The 13,141-nt window shown below is 41.2% G+C and overlaps 1 protein-coding gene across 4 annotated transcripts in view; it reads right to left on the reverse strand.

Moving 5' to 3' along the window:
- Positions 1-13,141, reverse strand: part of PPARGC1A (PPARG coactivator 1 alpha) — a 659,635-nt gene that overhangs the window by 17,094 nt on the left and 629,400 nt on the right. For all 4 annotated transcript variants that reach the window (XM_040966434.1, XM_040966433.1, XM_040966436.1 and 1 more), the window contains 3 exons: positions 1,867-2,782; positions 1,226-1,330; positions 952-1,072 (listed from right to left, as the gene is read on the reverse strand). In XM_040966434.1, coding sequence (XP_040822368.1) covers positions 952-1,072; positions 1,226-1,330; positions 1,867-2,782 — 1,142 coding nt within the window. The remainder of the gene's footprint in view (positions 1-951; positions 1,073-1,225; positions 1,331-1,866; positions 2,783-13,141) is intronic.

The following is a 13,141-nucleotide window of genomic DNA, read 5'->3' on the forward strand; positions in this document are numbered from 1 at the left end:
TGCCGTTGAAAAGCACTTCTGCAAACCTCAGTTAGCTATATTCTGGATATGTCAAAATGTTGGTCCTCACTGAACTCACTGTTAGCAGCTAGCACAGACAGGTGGCAGCTGCAATGAATGAAAGCAGCACACCACATCTGATTGATTAGCTATGGCTCCCTGGAGCACCATGTTGGAAAAGACTCTAGAACACTGTCAGGGCTCAGTAGGAAAGAGTTCCATGATCGATTAGGGATGTCTGCCAGAGGCATATACTGGATGTTGACAACTGGAGGCCCCTCATTTTTGCTCTCCAAAGTCTAGGTAGACAAGCAATAGTAGTGAGCGATGGAAAAGTCAATCCAATCACAAGAAGCTGCTGAGAGTCCTGGTTTTTAGAGAACAAACGAGTGTGGTACAATCGGGATGCCTGCTCGGAAGGGTCAGCTCTGTCCACAAAGCAGGTGAATAGAGAACCCTATGGTAAGGGTGCTGCTGAGAGCCAGAGCAGTTGATTGAAACTGATGCACAAGAAATATGCATGGCAATTGTGGAGCAAGAGAAAGGAGTTTCTTAGCCAATCTTCCTGCATTGCCTCATCTTCTACGCCGAGGAAGAAGCAAAAAGAAAATGCAGATCCACCCTCTGATCAAATCACGCGGAAGCCATATCTGCCCGGATCTATCCCTACTCTCTCCATTTCTCAAAACAAAAGCTGACGACAGGAATGAATTTCAAAACAAAACTACGCATGAGAATTGTCCTGACTTAACATGTGGTTTGCCAGTAAGCGTTGGCAAGAGTCGTACAAAACTCATTGATTCTTCTCGAACTCAGAGACTGCCTGCCCTAACAGACTTATCTTTAGTGTATTTTCTTCTCTCCCAACCATTTATTTTGAAAAAGCACAGAGAACAAACCAGGCAACAGCAACCCCTCCTTTGAGATGGAAGTTAGCTCCAGGCTGCTTACCATTGCCTTCTGCCTCTGTCTCTCCCTTTGTTTCGCCCTTTCGGATTCCCGCTTCTCATATTCTTTCCGGTATTCTTCCCTCTTGAGCCTTTCGTGCTGATATTCCTCGTAGCTGTCATACCTGGGAAACACGACTTCATCATTAAGTCAACCACCTCAGTTTGCAAGAGCAGAATGAATCACAGCTTGGGGAGGAGGGAAAGACTTTCCATAACATCTTGTCGTCTAAAGGAGGGGATCGAAGGAGCTAGAGAAAAACGACATGCCTCATTACCTGGGCCTACGGCTGTAGGGTGATCTTGAACGTGATCTCACATACAAGGGGGAAGTTCGGTGTGTGCGGTGTCTGTAGTGGCTCGACTCGTAGTAGTAGCAGGATCTGAGAGGAGAAAAAGGAAAGCGGCATTTGTGACTGCCATTTCAGCCAAGGCTTCGGGCACCCCTGAAGCCCCCTCTGCAACATGCCATCACATTAACTGAGTTTTCCTTCCAGGCTCCCAGTGAGATTTCCCTGGGCCAGCGTGTGATCAGCTGTTCAGCTCTCCAGGGCTGGGAGTGATGTGTTCTCTCTCCCATTTCTCATTGATGTTAACACGGAGCACCAGGTCTGATACACTGTCAGCTTTATCTTGCATGGATCTCAACTATCGCGGCCCAGGGCAGCTCTCCAGGTAATGGAAAAAGTTAGACAAGTGAGTTTCTTACAAATTGCTCTCTCTGATCTGACTGGCTGAAGGCACCGTGCTCAGGACTGACAGATTTAAGAGAGCAGAGGGAGGAACGCATGACAACAACATTCTCATCAGCTCTAGAGGCACTGGGAAGGTGTTGGTGAAAGCGCAGCCTGCTTGCAGATTTCAAACGTGACTTCCTGGGAACACCACATGTGACTGGGTGAGCTTTCACGAGGTTTACCTTGAAGAGGATCTACTGCCTGGGGACCTTGATCTTGACCTGGAATATGGTGACCGGGAACACGACCTGTGTCGAGAAAAGGACCTTGAACGAGAACGCATCCTTTGGGGTCTTTGAGAAAATAAGGATTTGGGTGGTGACACGGAATCTCTACATGGAGAGTTAAAAGAAGAACAAGACGGCGACACATCAAACAATGAGTAGGATTGCGTGCCATCCCAAGGGTAGCTCAGTTTGTCACTTTCATCTTCGCTGTCATCAAACAGGCCATCCATGACTAGTCCTGAATTGATAAACATAGGTAGTTTGGAGAATTGTTCATTACTGAAATCACTGTCCCTCAGTTCACTGGTCTTCTCTGCTTCCTCGTCAAAAACAGCTTGACTGGGATGACCGAAGTGCTTGTTCAGCTCAGCTCGGATTTCCTGGTCTTGGAGCTGTTTTCTGGTGCTGCAAGGAGAGACCTGCTTGTTGGCCTCCAAAGTCTCTCTCAGGGAGCACTGGTCTGCAGCCGGGGAACAGCAGATCTGCTGCTGCCACTCAGCGGAGGCATCTTTGTATTCGAGTTGTCTAGAGTCTGGAAGCTCCTGTGGTACATGAATGAGTAGTTCCGTTTTGGAATTAATCGACTGACAATAGTCATGGTCACCAAACAGCCGCAGGCTGGGCCTCTTAGCCTTCCTCTCCTCGTGCCCCGCCGTGAGCACGGAGGACTTGCTGAGTTGTGCATACAACTCCGACTGCTCGGGCCCCTTCTTTGTAGAGTTATTGCTTTGGGCACCAGAAGCCTCACTGTGCCGGGCCCTCTTCGATGGCGGTGGCACCACGGTCTTACAAGAGGACTTCAGCTTTGGAGAAGTCCTAAAAGGGTTATCTTGGTTTGTTTTATGAGGAGGAGTCGTGGGTGGAGTTAGGCCTAAGTAAAAACATTAAAGAAATAATAATAAAAATTAAAAGGAGATAGAGAAAAGGGAGACAGATTTAAGATTCTTCAATGTAGAGGCACATTTTCAAACCTTACGAAGATTACAGACAAGGGTTAAAACTGTGTGAAAAGAAAAAAAGGAAACTAAATTCATGACAAAGTCTGAAAAATGAACTCTTCCCTGACGCCACTGTCACCACCACAAGATGGATCTACCGAGCCAGGCTGCAGAGAGCCATGGTATCAACAGCAGTACTAACAAATGCTGCTCCCCAGAAAACCTGGACATGACCAAGCTCACATTGTCAAGGGTATGCTATCGGCTGCCTCACAGAAGCCCTCCATGTGCTCAGACTCAGAAAACACATGACAGCTTTAATGAGACATTTTTCTGCAAATAATGTGGAAAGGAATGAAATGGCATGGGAGTTCTTTGTTCAAAGGTAGAAATCAGTGCTTATGACTATGCAATTAAACTATATATATATATAGTTTATATCTTTATATATATATATATAAAGATAGGATGGCAGCCAATAGGGGACACGGTGGACCCAGTGCAGGCACCTTGAAAGCACATTGAGTAAAATAGTGGAGACGAATGCGGGAAAGCAGAGTGCTGCTGCCACCTGATAGCAATGATTCTTTGCCTCCACAGTTCATTAACTTAGTAAACCATGGCTAATGTAGGTATAATACATTCTTGTAAGCATAACTAATACATTCTGTCTAAAATACGGTTCTGCCAAAGAAACCTAAGCGAACAGATACACAAAATACTGCGGCCACCGGACTACTTTATCCAGAACACAGCTTCACTGAGGGCCAGTGAGGGACTGAACCCAAAAAGAGCTTCAGCAGCTAACTCATCTAATAAATAGGTAACAAAGGGCAAAAGGGAGTTGCTGGTAGTGTGTTGCCTTTGCCACCTTTCTCCAGAGGACAGAGAATTCCATGAGAAGTATGGCAAGGTAGCCTGTAAAGCATAGTGATTCCTTTACTCAGGTTCTCCCTGAGTAAATGCCATCCATCTTTTCACATCAAAGAAGAATCATTATGAAGTGGCTTCAGAGTTCCAGAAACTTTGGCGAACGGTAGAATCGAGTTCAAATGGCTTGAGTCTTACCAGGGAACGTTATGGTTTGCAATATTATTCAGTATTACTGAATGCTATTTAAAAAAAATCTTCAGGTCTGCTAATAAGCCTGGGGTTAGACTTATGGCAACTGTGGGTTCCAAGGAGGGAGGGGGGAATGCAAAAATAACCTATCAACAGCCAAGTAGGTCATTGATAGCCATGTGAATCAGCCATTGATAGGAACCAGAAGTTGATGCTTCATTCTCCTTTATAATAAAAAAAAAATGAAAGAAATGAAGGCTTTCATGAAAATGAAATACTTCGCACTAGTACTTGACAATTTGTACCATTCATTGCTTATTCTCCCTAACTGAGTGAAGAACGAGGACAATAGCAGGTGGATGCTTTTGAAAGTCCATCCAGGAAAGTTCCAAGACAGGCACCTGGCCACACAAAAGAAGGGAACCTGCTCTGAATTCACACCATGCTTGAGTCACAAAGCAGCCTCCTCTGTCAACAGTCACTGTTGGGTACCTGCCCTACGACTGCTGTGGCAGCAAGTGCGATCTGTATCATCGAGTGCAATATCTGCCACAGTGACATAGGCAACCGTCTTCACGCAGCTAAGAAATTCCTATGTGGCCCAACTTATTTCTATTTTCTAGCTTTGATCACCTTTTGCATTGTCCTATTCATATGGAAACATATTGATTTTAATCACACATTACCTGCAATTACCACTGCAACAAATTTAAAGAGAATTCCAACTAATGACATGGCAAGTTCTCAAATGTTTCTCATGGGAGCTTAAAGAAATAATGATGAGTAATTTCTCTTTGCTGAATAAATACTAGTTAAATATACCAAATGACACATCCTTGAATTGGAGGAAATGACATTCAACATCCTAAAATCTTAACTCCACGAATCCTTTCAAGATGACTCCAATTTAGGGTAATTTTGCTTCTCTAATAATTTGCTGTCAGGCCTACTCACTTGATAGTTATCAGATATCACAGCATCTTCTTATTTCTTTTTGAATGTGAATTATATCTTGTCTTTCCAGATAGCTTATAAGCTTTTTGCTAGCATGTCACTTGAGCTTATTTGGGACAACATATTTTTTGGCTCATTTTGATTTTTCTAGATAGTAGTATGCCTCAAATTTCAATGACCTAAGAGTCACTTAGGCAACATGTTAAACATTTTCAATAAGAGGGTTCAAAGACCACACATAGAGAACTGTGGCCCAAGAATGTCTCCCTAGCAAACTGCCTTATATTCCCAGGCATACATATCTTGACTGACACTCTAGATTTATAAAAAGAAACCCTAAACTTCAGAAATGCCAAATTAGGCCACTATTAAAGAGCGACTAGTTCTAAAAATAGTTCTGCTATCTAGGGATTTTAAATATAGACATTGATTTTAGTCTTGAAAACTTGAAACCCTTGTCCTACCACCTAAGTTCATTATTGCTTAAATTATTGGCTCTCACGTTGCTGTTGGGAGTGTGGACACCCTGATTTGGACGTTGTATCAGTTAAAACTGAAGCCTTTAGGGTCCTCCACATATTAGGCAGCTGAAGGCAACCAGGTAGATGTTCCAGAAGTCCTACTATATGCAAATACAACATAGCTGGGGTTCCTGGAAGTCAGGTTCTAAGGATGTCATGGTTAGTGTTAACAGAGAACTGCTTCAAATTCTGAACAAAGTATGTTTCCTTCCAGATATATTTAAAGTTTTTGAAAACACTAACAAACAAACAAATAAAAAAAGTCCCGTGAATAAAATAACAGGGTTGTTAATTTCTGCTGGCATAATTCCAGGAGACAAATGCACAATAGGTGTTTATAGCTTTAGAACCTGTTTCAGCATCTGTAAGTAGGTGATTAGAAGAAAATAACTTAGATAATTTTCTAAACATTTTATTATTTACCAAAATGCCTTTAATCAAGAGAAGAGACTCATGTGAAACTGAGAAATCTCACAGATGACAAGACTTTCAAACTCAAGTGCTTAATTGAAAAGCTAATCCCAAACACAGTTGAGATCCAAAGCAAAATGATATAAGAATACAAGAAGCATCGTCGTCTTCTGACACAGTGTCAGACTTCTCAGAGCTGCTGATGGAACAGGTAACCCCTTCTTATCCCTGTACCCCTGGTGTTGACCAACCTTGCTTCCTCTACTCAGAACTCTCTCCCCTTGAGGTAGGAGAAAAGTCAACACACAATTGTTCAATGTCACCGCCCGTGCTCATCTCCCCACTAATCGCTGGACTCTCGATTTCATGCCACAAACCTAAATCAACAGTGCTACCACCTCCCGTAACCTCCGGATTATTTCCTGCATTCTGATTTTCTGGAGAATGTGTACATTTTGGTGTTGACAGTACAAGGTATATCCCATGCTCTCTCTTGAACTTCTCAGGTTTTGACAGATTTATGTGAGGACAGATGGCCATTGCAGGCTGAAGGCTGACAAGAGGCAGTTCAGAGCATTGTTAACACACTTGCACAAACTCTCAGCAGTGCAGCTCTGTGCAGAATGTAATTCAGACTATAGCTTTTTTATTGCTGCCTATTTTCTTTTGTCAAAAGAGCCTGCTGTGCAGAGCAACAAATGGCTGCTATTACCCAGAATGTAATGGGTGTCAGACAAATCACGTAACACAAACAATCAAGAGTATGTAGGTCATATTTCAACAGAGCACAACCTTAGCAATATTTATGATTACTGCATTGAAATGTGCTCTATAATAAACAAGTACCTCTACATCACTCACACTTATGCACTTCTGCACAGCAAATCTGGAAGAAGTGGCACACACTCTACAGTCATCATTTTAAACAGACCTTTCATCTCACCAAAAAAGTCAACGGCAAGTTCTGTTTGGTTTTGTTTCCCATTATGTGCTATAAAACGATTTTCTTTGAGGACTTCTCTCTTGGGTCTGTTTGTTTAATTGAATGGCTCTGATACACGGTGAAGAATTTGCTTTGATTCTTGTGCTTCACGAATTCCACCCACTGACTTCATTCAGAGGACCTTTTCCTTTCTTTTTTCATGGTTCAGTTTGCACCATTTTACAGACTTTACTGTGATTTGCATCTGTGTTATACAATGGGATCACTCAGGTTGCGTGCCACTTTAGTCATTTCAGAAAGAAACAGGAAGTAAGGAGTGCCTAGTTTGTTTCAAAACTTACCAAATTAGAAACACTTGGCAGAGAGACAAATGACATGACCTGCTCAAATCACATATTTTAGGATTTCAGAACCTGGAGTGGGTATCAAGAGAGCGTAGAGAAGATGAGCATCTGCGTGGTATCAACTGTTACTTCTACACAATTGGTTAAAATAATTAGTTGATGAAAAGCTGCTGTGGTGATTTTCACAGCCCACTCTTCCCCTTTTCCAGCAATCTCTAGAGTGCCACAAGGTCCAACAACTAGCAGCGTGTCAACACATGCCACACCGGGGCCTCCTGCATGCTGCTTTGGTCTTCCGGCTGGCCTCAGACTATCCTAACTGGGAGTGCCTGCTTTGACTATTGCTGAAGTACTCTTTCCAGTGCACCTGATGATTGGGGTAGCAACCTGGCTTTCCAGAAAAGCTGCAACACATTCCTGTGACAGGTGTCTAATTCTTGCTTGTAGACGAGAAAGATGTTGCTTGACTCTCAAGCAATTTCCCACAGAGCTTGGCAGAATGTAAGCTGTATATGAGAAGGAAATGAGATTTGGGAAGCCAGAAGTAAAATGGTCAAATGTGATCATCACTCAACTACCACATTCACATTTTATAATAGGTTAAATGGAAGCAATCCAGCCATGCTGCCTGAAGGTGGAGCCCAATGGGAGATACTCAGGCTACTGGTGTGTCATTAGAGGGTAGTTCTCATGGGAGCATTGTTAGAAAAGCCTGAGTTTGGGCCTGACCGTGCACTTTGCTCCCCCGATTGCCAGGTGATTTTTCTCTGCTCTTGCTCCACTGCTGCTATAGGTCACCCTTATCCAGGCCAAACTCTGAGAGTGCCTGATCTTGGACTAAGAAACTCAAACTTCTTTTGCTCATAGGTAGCCTGTTTTAAGTATTCTTCTGTAGTAACAGAAAGCGAATGCAGATTGCGACCTAGGATCCCAGGTTTCTGCCTTCACATCTCAAAGCTTATGTGTGAGAGCAAACTGCATTGTTATCTTTGTCCTAAAAGGAATAGGATAGTTCTGCTCCAGACTGAAGAAAGAAATGTGAGGAACCAAGGAATTATCATTATAGACATTGAGTCAAGAAGAATGAGACAGAAAACAGAAGATGAAAGATATGGTTGAAACATGGAATACCTCACATCAAGAGTTGCCAAACATTGGAACCAGCTGTAAATAGAATTTGTTAGGTCTCCTTTTCTTGGGTTCTCAGGCACAGGAATGTATTATATGACCTGTCAAAATCACTTTCCAGTTTTTTGATGTTGTGGTTTACTTTTTAACACTACCAACTACTGCTCATACTTTTGCTTTGCTTTCTTTTCGCAAAGATACGTCACATACATAAGAAGATGCCAAAAGGGCAGAGCAAATTTATATTGTTTGACAACATTTCTTCTCACTAAATGAACTTTTAAGTGGAAAGTCCAAAAACAGATAATACAAAAATTCACATAAAAGAGGCTATAAATTAATTGGTTGATGAACTTTTCTTTTGCTGAAAAACAATTTAATCACAAGTCCTATAAAATATAATTGGATTACTGATGGAAACAAAGGGAAATATTAAGTGAAAAATTAATACATCAAGCCCATGTACAGTGATTAAAGTTACAAGGAAAAACAACTATCACTTGGAAGAAAATAAATGTTAAGATTAGCTTGTTAGGATGATGAAACAGCTGATTGTTTTATCTGTCTCATTTCTCATTTGTTAATCAGTTGTGAAATAGTTATTTCACTCTTACAATGCTTATAGTAATGCCAAAAAACCCCCAATTTTAATATGCACAAACGTACACTTCTCAGTCCAGTCACTTGGGTCCCTAACCAAAGTCCTTCATATCTTATGGTGAAAACCATCTTATGGTTGAGCTGACATTGCTTTGCCATTTCCATCTCAGAACCAAAAATGTGCACACTCTGGAAAATCTCCATATTCAATAGATTTAAATGCCTTCTGCCAAAAGAGCTTTCTATTTTCTCTCATCTGGCTTTACTAACAGCTATTTTCAAATCAAATTAGTTTTTACACCTACAAAGAAGAAGTTTTTTGTTTGTTTGTTTGTTTGTTTACCAGGCAAAATGAGCTGGTTTAGGACAATCACAATGAAGTCAGGCCAGCTGGCAATACCTTATAAAGCAAACTTGCTAACTCATCCATGCTTTCTCCCAAAAAGATGGGGCAGAGGCATTACTCTGGAGGTCTCTCAATTTTGTTGACGCTCTACATTTCCACTTACACATTTGGAAATTCCTACTAAAATTACAGAGAGTAAAGAACAGGAAGATTTTAGCTTGACCCACCTCCTCTAATATGAATGTTGCGCGTGTAGGCTGGGGATCAAGCGAACAGCAGTACAATTGCTGTTTCTACTGTCTCCACCCCGGCTGCACCTACAACAGACATTACTAATTGATCCTGACATTCCTACTGAGTACAGACTCGGCCCAAGAGTCCTGCTCAACACACTGCTCCTTGCAGCCAATACCAATCAATGACTCTTGGCAAGTGAAATGAAAACCATCAAACCTAACGCGTGTTGACTACTATCTTTAAAACTCAGGCTGTAGGGAAGTTCAAGGATTTCTAGTCAGACAGCCCTGCCTTTCAGTCAGAGTATTAACCAAGTCACTTGTGTCAACACATAGATGTTTCCTCATCAGTAAGCTAGAGAGTCAAAAAGATAATATGTTTAGTGTTGATTAGGGAATGCCTAATTTATAAAATATGTAGTAATTCAAATAGCTGTTCAGAAAAAAAAAAGCTGTTGTTCCAGTTTGATTTGCTAAATCCCACACCCATAGTCAAGACAGTATTTTTTCAATATTGTGGGAATGTTGGGGAGCACCAGTGGGAGAGTGTGTTTACACAAATAAAGAATAAAGGACTTCATACATGAGAAGGCCTGAGACAGACCAAGGCAATTCACTACACAAAGGTAGACCCAGAATTTGATATTGAATTTGTCCAACACAAAAGCAAGATTCTGCGTGACTTTGATAATCTATACTATGTCTTTCAAGATTAATCTGAACAGCTTACTTCTATTTGGAGCCTTGCTACTTACAACATACCTTTTAGGAATATTTAATTTTTTTAAAAAAAAATTTATTTTTACTTTATTTGAAAGCCAGCTCTTCCATTCTTCAAACTGCTATAAAGGCCAGAGCTGGGCCAGTCTGAAGATAGGTTCCAGGAACTTCTTCCAGATCTCCCACGTGGGTTCATGGGCCAAAGGATTTCGTTCATCTTCCATTGATTTCCCAGATATATTGGCAGGAAGCTGAATTGGATGTGGAGCAGCCAGAACAAAAAGCACAGCCCGTATGGGATGCCAGCTCCACATGCAGAGGCTTACGCCATTATGCCACTGCACCAGCCACCACCAGCAAATTGAAAATCATACACTTGCTGTTTTTGCATGTTAATAATAGTTATATACTAATGATTTTGTATTTCAATCTCAATTACAGACATTTGACTTAGTGATGTCATTTTGGTTGCTATGAATATGGCTTTAAAGATGATAAAATTAAAGTCAAGAAAAATCAAGGATTCAGAGGAGCATCTAACAATTAAAAGGTTAAAGTGGGAAAGTTTGTGCCCCATCTTATTCCTGATGGATTTCACTTTCCAGTCCTTTTATTTTTGTCCAGTCAGAAGTGTCTCTTGTTTCTAACCTACATTTCAAAATCAAAATATGCATATATTTAGAATTTGAAGCCAGGTTAACTCATAGAATCATGTTTAACTTATAGCCAGATTAGGCTGTTCCTTTGACCATTCCTTCCCCTGTCTGTGCTTTTCTTAATAGTGTGTGTCACATCCTTCAAATACATTTTAAAAAGCAACACATTCGGGCCTGACACAGTGCCCTAGTGCTTAAAGTTCTCGCCTTGACCACGTCGGTATCCCATATGGGTGCCAGTTCTAATCCTAGCAGCCCCTCTTCCCATCCAGCTCCTGCTTGTGGCCTGGGAAAGCAGTCAAGGACAGCCCTGCACCCACATGGGAGACCTGGAGGAAGTTTCTGGCTCCTGGCTTTAGATCATCGCAGCACCAGCGGTCACTTGGGGAGTGAATCATTGGTTGAAAGATCTTCTCTGTCATTTCTCCTCTCTGAATATCTGACTTTGCAATAAAAATAAGTAAATCTTAAAAAAAAAAGCGCAACATATTCTACTAAAGAGTTTTAAGACAAATAGAGATCCCAGATACATATGGCTTGCAGTGCAGGCCCAAAACATCTCCATGAAGCAAAGAATGTCCCAGGCCTCACCCATTTCTGTCTTCTGCCACCCTCCAGATCATCTCTGAACTAACTGTTCCAGCTCATTCGCTGTCTTCCAAGCAGCTTCTCGTTTCCTTGTTCCATGTTTCTCCAAATTCCTTCTCTTAAGTACATAGTTCAACTCCTTCATCTTCTCCAATGGACATCTTCACAGTTACAATTGACTCTTGTGCTTAACAAACTAGAACCACCTTCTGGACTGACTTTTCTGAGGTGGTAGCAGTTTCACGTAGAGTGAATAATATTTTACCCTCATGACTGCCAACATGTTTTATTTTTATCTTTCGACAGAAATAGGTACACATGTTAAACACAGGAACATTTACTGAGCATGTATTATGGCCATGTAGTATGCTAAAAATTTGTCAGAAATTGGTCTGTGCTTTACCCTAGCCGTCCATGTACCAAGTCTTACTAGGGTGCCAGCAAAGAGAGGTATTTACAAGACATTGGCAAATTGATTTCCATTGTATCCAGGGATCTTTCAACACAACCATAAATAAAGGTTTTAAACTAACAAGTTGTAAATTGATTCCCTAACAGAAATAAATTCACTGTGTACAATTTTAACGATTCCTTTTTCACCAACATATCATGTTACAAATATTTACCTATCCTATAATAATCCATTTACATTTCAAAATGAAAACTGGATTATTAAAAGTGAGTATCTAATAGGAAGAAATGCTCAAAAACAGGAAAATAAAATTAAGGGCTTTTATCAAAATTTAATTAATAGAAGAAATACAATTTAAATAATGTGCTCATGTTTATAAATTTGATAAGCATTTAAGTGGCAGAAAAGATGTATATCCCATACATTGCTAATAGGAATAGAGAATGGGAAAAAAAACATGATGCTTCCAGGATATTTCTGTGTTTATTTTATGTATTAATAACTCTTAGGAATAAATTAAAAAAAAAACAGATTAGGAAGCTGGGATGATGGCTCAATTGGCTAATCCTCCATTTTCAAGCATGGTGTCCCATATGGGAACTGGCTCATGCTTTGAATGCTCCACTCGTGATCCAGGAAGGCCCAAAGCTTTAGGAGGTCTGGAGGAAGCTCCCATATGTGGCAGATCCAGAGGAAGGCCCTGGTTTCAGGTTGGCTCAGCTCAGGTTGCTATGGCCACTGCCGGATGTAAGGAAGATTTTCTGTCTCTCCTTCTCTCTGTAAAATCTACCTCTCCAATAAAATTAATGGATCTCAAAAGAGCAGTAAGAAGGAGAAGAAGGAGCAGGAGGAAGGAGGAGGAGGAAAGGAGAATGGGAAGGAGGAGAAGAGGAGGAGGAAGGAGAAAGAAGGAAAAATAGATTCCAGGGGCTGGTGGCTTAGCAAGCTAAAGTTCCTCCTGCAGCAGCAGCATCCCACATTGGGCCATTTCAAGGCTCTGCTGCTCTGTCCACTTACAATATTGTTCTCCGCCAATGGCTGTGAAAAGCATCAGAGGGTGGCCAAAGGATTTGGGTCACCCGCACAGGAAATTCTGGAAGAAGCTCTAAACTCCTAGCTTTAGACCAGCCAGCTCTTGCCATTGCAGCCATTTAGGGAGTAGGCCAGCAGAAGAAAGATTTCTCTGTCCCTTTCTTTCTCTTTCTCTCTCCCTCTCTTTGTAACTCTAACTATGAAGCAAAATAAATAAATCTTAGAAAGAGATAAAATTTTGAATAGTTCCAATTCAGTGCTATTTCAAAACAGTAACTATTTTCATCTAACAATAGAAGTATGATTAAACTTCGATGTGCCTACACTGACTAATATTAT

The sequence above is a fragment of the Ochotona curzoniae genome, unplaced genomic scaffold (assembly GCF_017591425.1).
Source record: "Ochotona curzoniae isolate NIBS_2020 unplaced genomic scaffold, NIBS_Ocur_1.0 scaffold_4505, whole genome shotgun sequence".
Classification (NCBI taxonomy): Eukaryota; Metazoa; Chordata; class Mammalia; order Lagomorpha; family Ochotonidae; genus Ochotona; species Ochotona curzoniae.